The 16,115-nt window shown below is 59.2% G+C and overlaps 1 protein-coding gene across 7 annotated transcripts in view; it reads left to right on the plus strand.

Moving 5' to 3' along the window:
• Window positions 1-15,360, plus strand: part of ZMIZ1 (zinc finger MIZ-type containing 1) — a 166,493-nt gene extending 151,133 nt beyond the window's left edge. For 6 of the 7 annotated variants that reach the window (XM_029244579.1, XM_029244580.1, XM_029244583.1 and 3 more), the window contains 9 exons: window positions 446-656; window positions 1,796-1,901; window positions 2,789-2,949; window positions 3,934-4,001; window positions 4,322-4,390; window positions 4,873-5,117; window positions 6,372-6,538; window positions 9,935-10,189; window positions 11,664-15,360. In XM_029244579.1, coding sequence (XP_029100412.1) covers window positions 446-656; window positions 1,796-1,901; window positions 2,789-2,949; window positions 3,934-4,001; window positions 4,322-4,390; window positions 4,873-5,117; window positions 6,372-6,538; window positions 9,935-10,189; window positions 11,664-11,771 — 1,390 coding nt within the window. In that variant the 3' untranslated portion in view covers window positions 11,772-15,360. The remainder of the gene's footprint in view (window positions 1-445; window positions 657-1,795; window positions 1,902-2,788; window positions 2,950-3,933; window positions 4,002-4,321; window positions 4,391-4,872; window positions 5,118-6,371; window positions 6,539-9,934; window positions 10,190-11,663) is intronic. The other variant, XM_029244582.1, reaches the window with a different exon arrangement.
• The last annotated feature ends 755 nt before the right edge of the window (window positions 15,361-16,115 follow it).

The following is a 16,115-nucleotide window of genomic DNA, read 5'->3' on the forward strand; positions in this document are numbered from 1 at the left end:
CCACCGCAGGGGTAGGGGGGCAGGAACTGAACCAGGCAGCCCCTGGCCAGGGCTGCTTCTCCCACAGGAGCTCAGGGCATAATCAGCCTTCCAGCTGGCCTCGTTGAGTTAGCGTCTGTCCGTCTGTCTCTGTCCTGGGGGAACAGGAGGCGTACTTCCGTGCGGGGGACTGAGGCGGATTGTGGCCAGAGCTGTGGGGCTGTGGTTGAACAGTATATGGGAGGCATGGGGGGAATTTGGGTCGTCGGGATGGGGTTTGATGGGAGGCCTGGGCAGGGGGAACGTCCAGGGTGAGAGAGGAGGAGAGCTCGAGGCGGCTGGGGGAGCCTTCGTGGCTGAGGACAGGGTGCTGAGTGACTCGGTGAGGGGCTGTGGTGAGGGAGGGGTCATGGAGGCCATGGGCAGCCCCCTCGCAGAGCCGCCCTGAGCCTCGCCCCGCCCCCAGGTCTGACCTGGAGCTGCAGTTCAAGTGCTACCACCACGAGGACCGGCAGATGAACACCAACTGGCCAGCCTCGGTGCAGGTCAGCGTAAACGCCACGCCCCTCACCATCGAGCGCGGCGACAACAAGACATCCCACAAGCCCCTGCACCTCAAGCACGTGTGCCAGCCGGGCCGCAACACCATCCAGATCACCGTCACCGCCTGCTGCTGCGTGAGTGTGCGGGTGGGCCCAGGATCCTCAGCCTCCTCTGGGCCTCAGCTGCGTCAGGGGTCTCCATCCCCCTTCCCCAGGAGTGATCTTTCAGGAGTACCCCAGAAACGTGCCACAGTCCCCCCCAGGGCCGTGGGGTGAAATTCAAGCCGCCGTGCTCTGGTCCGAGGCCTGGCCTTTTCTCCTACCGCAGCCTCCATCTGGTCTACACACCCACCTCCCTTTGCTCGTGTAGATCCTCCTCCCGGACACCATCCCCCGTGCCCACCACCTTCTTCCACTGAGGAAGTTCTGTGTGTCCCTCAAAGCTAGGTTCCGTTCGTGCCTCGTTTGCAAGAAATTTTTATATTCTAATCACTTCTTCCCCTGAGAACCAACTCCACCAAGTCTGGAGTTAACTCCTTCCCTTTGTCACCCAACCATGCTGTCTCAGAACTGTGTATGTGTGTCCCCTGACCTGTGACTCACTGATCTGGGACCACGTCTGAGCCACACTCCTGTCCCCCAAGATCAGGGCCTGACACTCAGGGCTTGTCCGGGGATTTGCAGAGTACCTGCCCCACTCTGCTGGCCTCCCTAGAGGAGAAGGAAGAGCTCTGATCCTGCCCTTATGAGGGTTGGGGCGCCACGACCACCCGGGGATAAGAGTCACAGGACTGGGGATGCTGTCAGAGTGAGGAGCCTGCGGGGGCTTGTTGGGGGTTGCAGTCCTGGAAGGCTTCCTGGAGGAATGAAGACAGGACAACATCCTCTGGCGGGAAGGGTGGAGGAGGCATGATGGGGAACAGCGGGGCGAGGGGCAGGAGGGCCAAGGCTAGGAAGTGAGTTTGGCCCGGATTTTGATGCCTTGTGTCCCATAACCACATCCCAGGGGTATATCCTCATCAGAGTCGGCCTTGTTGGCATAGACAGCAGCAGCTGCCCCCGAGTAGTGACCCCGGTCTGGGTGCCCAGCTCGCAGGTCCCAGGACACATCCTGAGCCTCAAGGGCTCTCTCCCAGGTCCCAGGGGACCCTCTCCTAACGGGGCATCACCATGGACGTGGGGCCCTTTTCCTCCGCGGCCTAGGCCTGCGGAGGCCCAGGTGGCAGGCGTGGGGTCCATGCGGCAGGGACCGAGCCTCTGCTCTTTCTCGGCAGTCCCACCTCTTCGTGCTGCAGCTGGTCCACCGGCCCTCCGTGCGCTCCGTGCTGCAAGGCCTCCTCAAGAAGCGGCTCCTGCCCGCAGAGCACTGTATCACGAAAAGTGAGTGGGGGCTCGGGGGCTGGAACCAGACCCCAGTCCCACCACGTTCATTGTCCCCTGGGCCTGGCACCACCGGGCCCTGAGTGTTCCCTGGCACTAGCCCGTCCCCCTTCGATGCCCCTCCTCTGGGGCTGTGGGGATGATCAGATGAGCACACAGTACCGTGAGTACAGCATGTAGGGCAGATTAAAACAAGACGCCATGGTGCAGGTAGGCCAGGCAGGCTTCCTGGAGGAGGTGATCACCTGGAAGGATGGGAGGAACTGGAAGAGGGGGTTCTTCATCAAGAGAGAAGCACAGGGGTGGATTCCACCTCAACAGCCCAGGCCTAACTCGAGAAGGGGGGACTTGGCTCTGACTCCCAGGTGCAGACACTTGGGGGCCGGGGCGGGGGAGGGGGGTGCACCACGCAGGGAGGTACATCACTGCTCCCCCCTTCAGATGTGCTTCTTCACGTCCTGAGCCCTAGAATCCGGCCAGGCCATTACCACATTTGGAGAATTAAGTGCAAAAGTGCCTGTGGGGCTCTCCCACTGACCCAGAAAGTCAGTGAAGTGCCAGACTGGGTTTCTGCAGGGTTTGCAGAAAGTCCTGCCTTCCTAGTGAAGACAGGGCATGAACTGCAGAGACTGGGGGACTGATGCAGCCACCTCCAGGGGCACTTCACACATGTCACGTGTAGAGTGTCATTCCAGAGCACTGGGAGGCCCAGGGCCTCCGGCGTGCTGAGCTCCCTTTTGCCCAGGTGGGGGTGCCCTGCCCCTGTTCATGAGACCTCCCCGTGTTGGGGGGCGTGGAGAATCAGAGTGTGTATCAGCCACTTGAAGGAGCGGGGGGTGTGCAGGACAGCCCTGCCCTCCTTATCCACCTGTGCCTCCGCCCTACAGTCAAGCGGAATTTCAGCAGCGTGGCTGCCTCGTCAGGCAACACGACCCTCAATGGGGAAGACGGCGTGGAGCAGACGGCCATCAAGGTGTCTCTGAAGTGCCCCATCACGTTCCGGCGCATCCAGCTGCCTGCTCGAGGCCACGACTGCAAGCACGTCCAGGTGAGCAGCCCCAGGGAGAGCGTCCCGGAGCCTGGCTGCGATGGAGCCTGGCTGCGATGGCGAGGAGTCGGCGGGGGGATGGGCAGCAGGGCCTGTCTGTAACCCCGGAAGGATGCCACGGCCATCAGGAGCTGATTTCACTCACTCACTCCTGCCTTCATTTATCCGCTGAGCATCTTCTCTGTGTGCTCAGAGCTAGGTTCCCAGGGGGCTACAGAGCTGGATTTAGACAGTCCCAGCCCTGGCAGATGTGAGATGCCAGCTGGAAATTCTGCGCGTACGGCCACTACGGCTGATAGGGAACCTGAAAGCAGGGACGTCTCTGCCTGGTTCACTGCTGTGTCCCGAGGCCCTGCCCTGAGCAGGTACTCAGGAAGTGGCTGTGGGATGAGTGACTGTCACAGTTTGGGTGGCTAAATACGGGCAGCCCAGGTGGGTGGGATTCACTGGGTGGGGGCTGCCGTGGGGCCAAGCCAGCCGCACCCTCAGCCCCACCCTCTCACAACTGGCCCCGAGGGCTTCGTAGTGGGTCGGGAGCCTCCCAGCCCTGCTAACCCCCATCCCCGGGAAAAAGGGGGCAGCAGAGGTCTGGTCGCTTTATTTGTCTGACGCACACTGATGAACTGGATGGGGTGTGTCCTCCATGCCTGGGCCGGGCCAGGGAGAGGGGCTGTCATGGGGCAGGATCGGTGAGAGGTGGCTGCAGGGGAACCAGGAAGGCTTCTCAGAGGCCATGGGTCCTCTGGGGCACAGGGATGGTAGGAGGGCTGGGCACAGGTATGCAGGGATTCCACGTGGCCCGAAAACTGTAAGCACAGCAGAAAATCGGGAAGGTCATCACCCCTCTCAACCCTGGGTCTCTCCATCACCTGTCTCCCTCCCTGGTGGGACGTCTTCATGAGGGTCCCGGAGGCAGTGGCACTTGAATTTAAGAGGTTTCTGAGAGCCCTGCTCTCATCTGTCTGTGTCTCCCGGCCTCCACAGTGCTTTGACTTGGAGTCGTACCTGCAGCTGAATTGCGAGAGAGGGACCTGGAGGTGTCCTGTGTGCAAGTGAGTGATGCCCACCTCAGCATAAGCTACGTCACCGGGCTCCAGGAGGAGCTGTGGCCCTGCTCTGTGGGGTCCAGCCACCTCCACCTGCCCTAAACACGGATGAGAGAACCCAAGCACAGCAGAGGGGCTCAGATCACGGGGGCTGTGCACAGTCCCTTTGTATCAAGCGGTCACAGGGCTGCCCTCTCCTGTCGGTGCCCCCAAGTAGTAACCAGTGGCAGGGCCCAAGTCTCTTGGACACAGAGGGGAGGAGTGGGCTGTGGCCTCACCCGCTAGGGTCCAGGAGCAAAGGCCAAGCCCCCTCTCTCCTTTTCCAGTAAAACCGCTCTGCTCGAGGGCCTGGAGGTAGATCAGTACATGTGGGGCATCCTGAATGCCATCCAACAGTAAGTGGGCCTCCCCACACTAGGGCAGGGGGTGGGGGAGGAGCGGGGGGGCGGGATGCTGACCTGAGTTGCATGAGGTGAGTGTGTGATCACCCCTGATACCCTATCCCCCACTGGCCGGCAGACCATTTTCCCACATCCCCCACTTCTCTGCCAATTTAAGGGGTTCTGTACCTGGGGGCAAATGAACTTTCCAGAAAGGACTAAGCTCAGCCAGAGCAGGAAGTTGACATGGCCGCGTCTCGGGTGGAGGCTTTGGGGCCCGCTGCCCCATGCCCAGCCACTTGCTTTTCCTAGTCTCAGTCTCCCCATCTTTCAAAAGTTATAAAAATCCATCACACTTCTGTCCTATGCAGAACATGGTAGGAATGGGGGCAGAGGGAGCCTGGACGAGGACATCTCAGTGTCTGTCCGAGCTGGAGGCCCTCATGTCCAAAGCCCGGTACCCCAGAGCCTCAGCTCTGCCCCCTTGCTCCCCCCAGCTCCGAGTTTGAAGAGGTCACCATTGACCCCACATGCAGCTGGCGGCCAGTGCCCATCAAGTCGGACCTCCACATTAAGGATGACCCTGACGGCATCCCGTCCAAGCGGTTCAAGACCATGAGTCCCAGCCAGATGATCATGCCCAATGTCATGGAGATGATCGCAGCCCTGGGCCCCGGCCCGTCCCCCTATCCACTCCCGCCCCCTCCCGGGGGCACCAACTCCAACGACTACAGCAGCCAAGGTGGGTGATGGCCGACAAGGAGGGAGGGAGAAGCCCCAGCAGGGGCCCAGGATTTCTGGGGTGATGGTGGCAGGTGCAGGGAGGGTGTGGTGTGAAGAGGCAGAGGTAACACACGCCCCCAAAAAACAATACCACGTCGCTGAAATTGGGGATACAGCGGCCTGTGCAATGCCATCCTCCCCCCCTCCATCCAGCCAGCCCTGTGGGTTGGCACCCAGCTGGGAAGGCATGAGTGAGGAGCTGCCCCGAGAGCCAGCCTCCCGCCTCTCGCACCCCCCGCTGCCCAGCCTCCCTCCTGACTCCTGGATCTCCCTGGTTGGCAGCTGCCAAGCTTAGGGGCTTCAGAGCCTGCTTTGCTGGGGCCACTAAGACTACACCCCTCCTGGCGCTCCTGGCCCTCCCGTGTTGCCCTCTGACATCTACGTATTGTCCCTATCCCTGCAACTCTCCCACCCTTCCAGAGACGGGGTCCAGGGGCCTGGAGCCACCAGCCTTCGGCCACCAAGGTCACTGTCACTGCCCCCTCACTTCCTGCTGCCCAGAGCAAGCTGCACTGCACTGCCCTCAGTTCCCAGAAAGTACCGCCCCCCCCGCCCCCCAAACACTGGACGTGGCAGCTCCCTGCAGAACTCCTGCTCTTAGGTTCCTGGGGCTCCTGGATGATTAAAGGCCCAGAGAGGTTAGCCTACCTAGCCAGAGTCCCACAGCATGCTGAGCGCCCCAGCTTTCCAGTGTGCTGATCCTCTGAGCTCTCACCGTGGCCACGTGGTGGAGGAAGCAGCGGCTTGGGAGGCCAGACAGCTGGCTCTGAGGGTGTCATCTTGAATCTGGCACAGCTTTCTTTATGGACTTGGCAGACTCCGACCTCCCCCTCTGGGCCTGGGTGGTCCCAGTGATGAAGGGCAGCCTCATGGGGGCTGTGGGTGAGCAGGTCTGGGGGGCTCGCTCAGCAGATCCTGTGGAAAGTTCAGACTCGGGCCTCATTCCATGTGTCCCGCCGCAGGAGCCCGACTACCCTTTCCTCCTACGCTAGCCCTGCTTGTGGCTGTACATCGGCACACGCCCTGGGGTACTAAGGCCCGCAGGAGAAGGCTGCATCGCTGCCCCGCTGTACGGCCCTGAGGTCTCCGGCTGCAGGAGCCTACTCTAGCCTCGCAGGAGGGTGGGCCTTGGTTCCTCCTTTACACTCTGAGTTTCCTGGGGTGGCCGTCTTCCCTCTGGGTCACATCCCTCCCCATCTCGTTCCCTCCCCAGGCAACAGCTACCAGGGCCATGGCAACTTTGACTTCCCCCACGGGAACCCCGGTGGGACGTCCATGAACGACTTCATGCACGGGCCCCCCCAGCTCTCCCACCCCCCGGACATGCCCAACAACATGGCCGCCCTTGAGAAGCCCCTCAGTCACCCCATGCAGGAGACTGTGAGTACCTCTTCCTCGCCGCTGACCGTCCACCTCCCCGGTGCCCCCAGCCCCAGTGTGGGGCTGACGGGGACAGAGGGCTCCCCTGGACCTTTCTGATGTTTGCCTAGTTCCCTACCAGGCAAAGGGGAGGACTGAGAGTTGAGTCTCAGGACCCAGGAGGGCATGGGAGGCCTGACTGAGGCGGGGTCACGGCCCATCAGTGTCCTTGGATTTGGCCGTCTCACCCAGGACATCAGATTCTCAGATGCGGGAAGCTTCAAGCTCTTACCTGCACACACATTGCATACATATGCACACATGCAGATGCCCACACACCCCCTACATACAGGCCCACACCCCACACACACCCGGCACACATCCTGTACGCACACACGAACAGCCCCATCCCCTTTCTCCCCCTCTTACACACACTACTTCATCCAGCCATCTAGAATTTAGTCCCAGACCCAGGCACTTATTCCCCAGGGGTCTGAATCTTCAGGGTATCCCCTCCTCCTGCAAAAAGAAACATTAGGATTTCTACTTATCCCAAGAGTATTCACTTCTCGTCCTCTTTCACGTATTAACGCACACTATATTGCTGAGAAAGCCCCCTCAGGTGAGGCGGCCTGTGCTGTCCAGAGGCCTTCCCTTCCTGTGGCGCCGACAGCAGTGGTGGGAGGCCTGGCCGCCTCCCGAGTCCTCGTCTAGGCAGCGGTGGATGATTGCACTTGATCTAGCGGACGTTTTCTGAGCCTGGTCTCCCGGCTGTGCCTTGTACCAGGTGTAAGCAAGACAGACACAGGCCTCAAGCTAATGGAGCAAAAGTTCTGGCAGTGCCTGGATGGAGGAAGAACACTTGGGGTTTTGAGGAAACCGAGGCCCAAGGGCTGAAGACTGAGGCCTCAGTCATTCTTTCTGTCCCTGGTCTCTCATCTTAGCAGGAGGGGCAGTCACTGAGGGCCTGGCCGTGGGTCCTGGGCCACAGCAGCCAGAGAGAAGGGTCCAGGGGTCTCGCCAATGCCTGGCAGTGGAGTTGGGCCTACACCCGAAGGTACCTCTCCAAGCTCTCCCAGTCTCCATCATGTGGCCTGGAAGGAAGGGGCCTATGGATTGTACTGTGTTACCCACAGCTGACATGGAGTTGGGAAACATCCAGCACTGGGCCAGGGGCTGTCCTGTGCACCAGAGCCACCAATTCTCAGCACGAGTGACTATTAACCAGAAGGACTCTAAATGAGGGGCACTGCAGCAGCTTCCCTGCAGGAACCCCGAAGGCCAGGTTGGAAATAGCTGCTTTCACCAGCCTTCTGCCATGTTTTCGCAAGTTACTTTCTGCCCCATGGGGCTTCCAATTTCAGGGGGCGTCTCTCCTGGCCCCCTTCCCCAGCCCTGCTCCCCAGGACGTCAGCCTTCCATGTCCAGGAATCACCCAGATCACACCCCTGCTCCACATTGATCTGGCACCTTCTGTCTCCTCACAGTTCCCAGCACTGGAAGATGGCAGCAGGGGTGCTGTGTGCTTTCTGCGTCCAACAAGGCATTTTCCTGCCTTGTCAGCCCTGCCACCAGGGTCCTCGCAGAGGGACTTAAGCCCTTGAGTTGACTTCACAGCCCCCCCCCAGGAAGCTTTTCAGATATGCACTGTCCTTGTCCGTTGCTGGGCTTTTGTTAGATGAGAACTGGACCCAGAGGTACAGCTGTGCAAGGTGGTGTGGTGCAGTCACAGGTCAACAACCCACCTGCCCAACCAGAGCAGCCTGACCCGGCTGAGCACGAGGCCAGGAAGGATTCCCAGGCTCACGGACTGGTGGGAGGGCTCCAACCAGGTGCTGGCTCACCCAAGGCTCTCCCATGCCAGGTGGGAGGCTGACAGGTGTGTCAGCAGGTCCCAGAGAGCACTTGCCCCTCCAGGTTCTGAGATAATCCAGCAAGATGTCAGGGCCGAGGGTGTTAGTTGTGTCAGCAGATCTGAGGACTGTCTGTCTGGGGCTGGGCTGCTCCAGGAGTGTGGAGCCCCTCCCTGCCCCCCACTTCCCAGAATGGTCACTATGGAGCGTCACAGGCTGGCCTCGCCGACAGCTGTGAGGGCTGTCCTGCCGCTTCTGGTTCTTCTTACTTTGTGTGCACCCCACAAGTGGTTCCCCCAGGGTCAGCAGCCTTTATGTCACATGGTCATCCCTCGTTCTCAAGGCCCAGGCTGGAGGGGCACTGTGCTGCAGAGGGCCACCTGGACCGTGGGCAGGGGCCAGCCCACAGCAAGGCTTGGGGAGCAGCTTTTAGGAGAAACAGGAAGAGGAACTGGTGTCTGGAGAAGATCAGGGATGGTGTCACTGCCGTTTGCAAACCCACGAAAGAAGTGTCAGTGTTTCTGTGTGGCCCAGAAGACAGGGCTGGGAGGAGGGTAGTGACCAGGGAGACATTTAGTCACCTGGCTGCCCATTCCAAGTGAGAGGCCTGTCCAGTCAGTGAGCTCCCTTCACTCGCAGAGTGTGAGGGGGGCCCGGGGACCGTTGGGGATGCCGTGGGTGGGGCCCCGGACTTAGACTTGGCCTTTCACTCCGAGACCTGAACTCTGAAGGCAGGGTGGCTTGAGGCAGCAAACAGACCTACAGGGGAAGTTTAAGTCCCACCCACTCATGTCCCCTGCCCACCCATAGCCCCGACGGTTCAGGACACACACAGGGCGCGGGGGGGCGCCTAGGTTATCTACGAGAGAAGCACGCCTGTTGCTGCCTAGGTGGGTGGCCAGCAGGAAGGTCTGGCAGGACTCAGAAGCCCCAGGTCGCCTCCTTTACTTTGGGCACAGCTCCGTCCTACCCCGGGACAGCAGGCAGAGTTTACACCGCGGCCCCGCTGCCCCCGGAGCCGGCGTGCCTCGTGTCGCCCCCAGGCCAGGGCCCGCGTGGAGGCACAGACCCCCGTGAGCTGCACGCCTGCCCCATGCTGTCGTCCGTGTCTGCTCCCCGCCGCCCCGGCTCGGGCCTGCACCACGCCACCAGCAGCACTCCCGCCCGCCTCCCTGCTCCCCAGAAACATGCCCATTTCGCTTCTCCATCCTGCCCTTGCTGTTGTTCATTGTGCTGGTGTCCGGGCTAGGGAGACAGAGGGGCTCCCAGGAGCCTGGGCCCCGATCTCAGGGTCTCTGCTAGTCTCAGAGCCCCTGGCCTCCTCCCTCCCTGCCCCACGTGGCTTCAGCCTCCCTGACTGGCGGTTTTTGGGGGAGGATTTGTTTGCTTGTTTGTTTGTTCCTCTGCAGAAAAAAAAAAAAAGCATTCAGCTTTGTAGAGGGGTGGCTTTGTTTTGGGGGTTTCGTTATTTTCCTGGTTTTGTTTGGTTTTCATTTCTCCAGGCATCTCGTCGCTGTACCTCGTCACCTCACCTTTCTTTTTCCTGCTCTCTCCTCCTCCACAGATGCCACATGCTGGCAGTTCTGACCAGCCCCATCCCTCCATGCAACAAGGTTTGCACGTCCCACACCCCAGCAGCCAGTCAGGGCCTCCATTACATCACAGTGGGGCTCCTCCTCCTTCCCAGCCTCCCCGGCAACCGCCACAGGCCGCTCCCGGCAACCATCCACACAGTGACCTGACCTTTAACCCCTCCTCAGCCTTAGAGGGTCAGGCCGGAGCGCAGGGAGCGTCCGACATGCCGGAGCCTTCGCTGGATGTAAGTTGGGGTCACCACGTGTCTTGGCCTGGGGCCGGGACTGCCCGAGAGCAGGGGCGGGTGTCGAGGGCCCGAGGCCCGGGGTGGAGGAAAGGTACAGCGGTGAGGAGCGGGTGGGCGGGCGGAGGGTGGGCCCCGCCAACCTGCCTCCCCTGTGGCTCCAGGACCGGGGAACCCCACAGTGGGCAAGCCTCAGCGAGGGTGCCACACCCCTTGCCCCACCCTGCTGGCCCCGCCCCCGTCCCCTTGGCCACAGTCCTGCTGCGCGGCCCTGCCCTCCCTCCCCCAGGCCCTCACAGAGTCCCTCTGGGCCGGTCCTGGAGGCAGCACAGGAGGGTCCATCCCCCCCTTCTTCCCACCTCCCGTTCCCCGACATCGGCTTGCCATCGCTGCATCTGCCGCTCTCTGGCCCAAGGCAGGGGAGGGGCTGGAGGGACAGGTCCCTCTGTCTGTCTCGCTGGTGTGTGTCTCCAGTTTCTAGTCTGTGTGTTGTCCATGCCCTGTGCTTTTGCTCACTCCATCGCTCACTCTGAGAGGCCCCCACGTGGGGTGACAGAAGGCTCGGCCTCGGGTCACACTGCGGGGTGGGGGCAGGGGGCGTCGTGTGACTGAGGCAGAAGCAGGCAGCTGAGATTCAGGGATCACCCCCCTTGAGAACTGAATGGTCTGGAAGGTGGGCAAGGGGGACACTGAATGATGGGTGTTGGGTAGCTGGGCAGGGCTGCCAGCGAGGGACACGGCCCTTGCCCCGCCCACCCCTCGCCCCCAGGCTCTAGATTCCCAGAGAGGAGGCCTGCCCTCTCCTTGGTCACGTCCCAGCCCCAGCAAGAGTCACCCTTGGTCCCAGCAAGAGTCTCTGGTGAATGGGATTCACTCAGCTTTGGGGCCATCTTGGATTCTTCCCCGACTCTCCTCCCCAGCCCAGGCCAGGGCAGGTGCTTTTAGATTGATGAGGGTCCCCTGTGTGACCGAAAGAGTCCAAGGACCTCACAGTAGAGGGTAGGGATGGTCTGTAGCCTCTTCCCGGAGTCTACAGGGAAGAGCAGTGCTGCCAAGCTAGCCGCGGGCTCAGCAAAGAGCCGGGAGCTCTTGGGGGAGGTGTGGGGTGCTGGGAGCCGCAGAGACCCGCCAGCCTTACATGCAAAGCCACATGGCTTCTCCTGGGAGGCATGAGTGACCCCCAGCCCCTTGTGGCAGGGTCTCAGGAACACTGTGCGTGAGGAGCCTTCCCAGCTGGTGGGCCGAGGGCTCCACTCTTCCAGACTTGAAATAAGCACGTGTGTGCCCCAGACTAGCACGGTGGCCTGGATGCATCCAGGGACCACCGGCACTGTTAGTTTCCCCTGTTTGGACCAGGACCCCAGGAGGCAGGTAGAGGGCAAGCGAACAGGTCCGAGGGTGCCCTGCTTCCTCGCCCTGGGCCGGCCCGGCCTTCAGTCGACACCTCATCTGAGCTTCTTTACTTCTTTTCCAGCTCCTTCCAGAACTCACAAACCCTGATGAGCTCCTCTCGTACCTGGATCCCCCCGACCTGCCGAGCAATAGTAATGATGACCTCCTGTCTCTCTTTGAGAACAACTGAAGCCTCCCCCTCCGTCGGGGCCACCCCTCCCCACGCGGCCTCCTTCCCCATCTGCCCCACACACTTTCCCGCCGGGAGCCCGTGCCCTCGGACCGCCCCTGCTGCGGCCTTCAGAGCCTAGGGGCGGGAGGGTGCACTGTGAAGGCGGTGCAGGTCTGGAGCCCACGCCCAGAGCAGGCCCCAAAGATGACCCTCGAGACAGGGCGCTGGCCCGGGGAGGGGGCACACACTGACGGCGGCTTCCAGATGACCCTCCAGTGCCCCCCAGGTTCTTCCAGTTTCTAAACTGTAACCCGGCCTCCCTGCTTCCTGGCCCAGAGCCGCCTCCACGTGACTGTGAACCTGAGGGAGGGGCCCCCGTATCCCAGAGGCCCCGAGCCTTGGAGGAGCAGCAGAGGTTGGTGGCAGTGAGAGCGGCCTGCCCACCACCACTACCACCCGCCACAGAAAAGCACAAACCTCTGGGAAAGAGAACTCTCTCAGGGGCCAAGGTTATCGCTTTGACCCCAGACCTCTAAGCCAGGATACCCTGTAAACACTCTCAGAGAGCAGAGAGAAAAAAGACAAGCGTCTGTGTTTGGGAGAGGGTGAGCCATTCCTGCTTGGGGACCGGTGGAAAAGGGAGTCAAGGCCTCCTCAGAGCCAGGATGGCTCCACAACCTCTGACTCAGGCCAGGGCCCAGTCTTAGGCGGCCCAGAGAGAGAAAGAATCCAGCTGAAGTTACTGTGCCCTTAATTGGGGAAGGGGGGAGTGCCGCCAGCCGGATTTGGAGTCCAACAGAAATGGCCAACTTACAACTTTGCTCCAAGCCACCCCCTGTTCTTAAACGACAGCATCTTAAAGCTGCAAAGTCATCTGGGGAAAAGGAACACTGGACTTGGACAGCAAGCGACCCATTTCTCTCCATGCGTCCTGTTTCCTTCCTCTGCTCCCCCCTCGCCCACCTCTCCAAGACTGTTACGTGGGACACCCACTTCCCTCTGTCCCAGTGCCCCTATGTCTACCCAGACGGCAAGGTGAGTGGTGGAAATGCAGGGGATGCAGGAGCTCAGCAGCAGGAACCCCGGGCATCACTCTCTCTCTCCGGCTCCTCTGTCTGGTCTGGCCTGTCCCTGTGCTCGAGGCTGCCCCCGGCTCCAGCCCAGTCTGTCGCCGCGTGTGCCAGGATGTGCCCTCGAGCGTCGCGTGGTGTTTCTGTGGCTGTCTCAGACCCCGCGCTTGGCTGCCAGCCTCTCCTTCCCTCCATGTCCCTCTGGCCTCGAAAGCTCACCCCACACTCCTGCTTCCAGCAGAAGCAGCCTCTGGTTTTCCCTCCACGCTTCGCTCCATCCAGCTAACTGCTCGCTCTCGGAGTCTCCCGGGTAGCTTCTTGTGAGTCCGTTTTGTTCCAGGCTCCCTTGTGCTCCCCGAGCCGCATGGCCGGTGATGCTGGGCCGTTGGGTCACTTGCGTCCCCTCTGTAAATTCATCGCGCCCCTCCCCTGCTGCTGCCCGAGGCCCTCACCTGCTCCCCCGTCCACTGTCTGTGTTCTCAGTCTCCGTCTCCCTCTCTGTTGGGGGTTGGGGGAACACCCCCAGCACTCCTCTGGATGTGACCGGAACATTGGCCCCAGCTGTTGACTTCCAGTCGCTGTACCAGACGGCCCAGCACAAGGTTTTCTGTAGGAAAGCTGCCATCGTCCCATCCCCACCCCTTTTCCTTTGTCCCGTTGTCAGAGGTTTTTTCAAACAGCGTGGTGTTCCGTATACAAATCAATTATTTTAAGAATTGCTTTTGTAAATATCTTTGTGAATATTTTAGTATTGTCTTTGATAATATTCAACATTTTCATGACCTGGTTATAGCCTTTGCTGGTGTTTTTAAAATACCTTGACTCAACGACAAAGACCGAGTCCCTTTTTTAAGAAAAACAACAAACAAAAACAAAAAAGCAACCAGGGCCATTTGTACAGAAGAAGGGACTGAGAGCATGGGTGGCTGTACAGTGAGTTAGAAGACCAGGCCACCCGCCGTTTGGAGCCATCCCCAGTTGGCTGGTGGGGACAAGACGACGCCAGGTAGCATGTGGCCGTCTCTGCCCAGTGGCCAGAGGCCCCAGCTGTGTCAGGCCATCTGGGAATGTTCTGCCCCAGACAGATTTACAGATGCCTTCCTTAGAAGTTCCCACTTCCTGCTCTGCAACTTTTTCTCAGAAAGGCCTGGGGTCCGTTCAGGTTGTTATCGGGGTGTCCCCCTCTGCTCACTGACCTATCCACAGCTTTCTAGCACAGAGGGTCAATCTGTTCCCCACAGCCCAGGCTCCAGGCACCTGCCTCAGCCATCTCTGAGGAAGCCATGGGCTCGGCACCTGAGGCAGGTTTCCTGGGTCCCCTCCCAAGCGAGCCTCCACCAGCAAGTTCAGCAAAGAGCTTTCCAGAACCGTGGTGCCTGCAGCCCGCGCTCTGGGCGTGTCCTCTTCCAGAGCGGTTTTGGAGCCAGGTCGGGGGGTGGGGGGAGGCATCAAGGCGTCCGGGGCTGTAGCGAGCCCCAGTTGGTGACACATTCAGGTGATGACAGCCTCCCCAAGCAGGGGCGGTTCTGAACTCTGGGGAGATGCTTCCCTGATCCTTTCGGATGACTACTTGGAGCCATAAGTAACCTCAGCAAAAACAATGCCTCAGCAAAGCCACTTCTCCATGACAAGCATCCACCCAGCCCATAGGCATGTTTCTGTCTCCACTCCACAGAATGGACAGGGCGCTGGCGGGCAGGTGGGAAGGCCCAAGTACAAGCAATCAACCCCATCTTCTTGGTTTGAAGCTTTACCCATGTATCATGTTCCTGTAGCCATTTTTATTTTTTAAGAAACTTCTAATACTTTCTCCGTAACGGAAGCCCTGAACCCCCAGAGAGCTACACGTCTGCTCCCTCAGCCTGACCCATCCAGACAGGGCGACGTGGGCAGCAGCCACTCAAGGGACGTGTGTACATATGTAAATGAGAAATAGAGACATGTTAACAGATGCATTCATTTCCCTCGGAATGTGTATTGTTTTTATTTTCCGGAACAAAACAAAACAAAAAAAAAGGCTTGGAACTCCATCTTCACGTGGAAAAACTAGATCCTGTCTGTTAGCGTCTGTGAGGTCTCTCTCCGCATCTGTCTCACTCATGTAATATACTCTGACTCTGTGTAGAAAGGAGTTTTTTTTGTTCCGTTTTGTTTTTATTCTACCTACATGTACTACTTAGCTTCAGTGTACTAGTCCTGCCACCTGTGTATTTTTAGGGTGCTATGGAATTAATGAAAAGAAACGGGGATTTCAGAAGAAAATTGTAACCAAATTCGTACTTTGTATAATTTTTGATATCATGATCGCAGGTGATTTCACACGTACACACACATGAACACACCCACCATGCAGCCTGAAGTAACTCCCACTGCGACCGTCATCATCTCTGTACATCTCTGTACAATGCAATCATTTCATACTTTAAACTGGTCCGAAAACTAATTGTGATTTCTAGTCTTGCAAAGCTGTATGTAGTTAGATGATGTGACAACCTCTAATATTTATCTAATAAATATGTATTCAGATGAAACCTGTATATTAGGTGTTCATGTGGTTCTTTTGTATTTAAATATCAAATTATTTGACTCTTGCTAGACATTTCTATACTCTGTTGTAACACTGAGGTATCTCATTTGCCCATGTTAATTTTTTTCTAAATAAATGGACGAAAACGAAGGTTCGGCCAACTAGCGATTTTGTGAATGTTAAGGGGCGGTTTGGGTGTTTTCTGATTTTGCTTTTTAGCACCACCCCTGCCCGATCACCCTGCAAAACAAAACAAAAACTGTGCAGTCAGGTGCTTCGGGTGCTAAGATGGAGGAGCCCCTGACACAGGGGTCCCGGAAGTGGCCCTGGAACATGGCTCAGGTGAATGTTCAGAGCCCAGTGTCCTCACCTCCTGGTGGACCCCGTCTCCAGCAGGCCCTGGTCCTGGGGAGGGGGCCCTGAACGGTGCCAGGCCCTATATGGGGTGCTGGAGACTCAGACCCAGTGTGACTCGGGGCGGGTGTACGATGCTGGCCGGGCTCAGATGGCGAGCCCTTGTGGATTCTCTGGACTTAGGAACAGGTACCTTGTCAAGTTAATACAGACGCTTTCCTGTTGGCCACCTCTCTCGGCCACCCCACTTCTCAGCACCCCTGCCCCCCTCCCCTTGAAGGGGACCTTGGGTCTCCTCTTGCCCATGACTGCAATTTACATAGGTTACTTTGCTACAGCCCCTGGCCAGGCTCTGGTTCTAACTGTCTTTACAGCCTCAGGCACACAAACGACTGCCCTTCCTTGTCCCCT

Source organism: Monodon monoceros, unplaced genomic scaffold (genome assembly GCF_005190385.1).
Source record: "Monodon monoceros isolate NGI ecotype Baffin Bay Population unplaced genomic scaffold, NGI_Narwhal_1 Super_Scaffold_4, whole genome shotgun sequence".
In the NCBI taxonomy this organism is placed as follows: Eukaryota; Metazoa; Chordata; class Mammalia; order Artiodactyla; family Monodontidae; genus Monodon; species Monodon monoceros.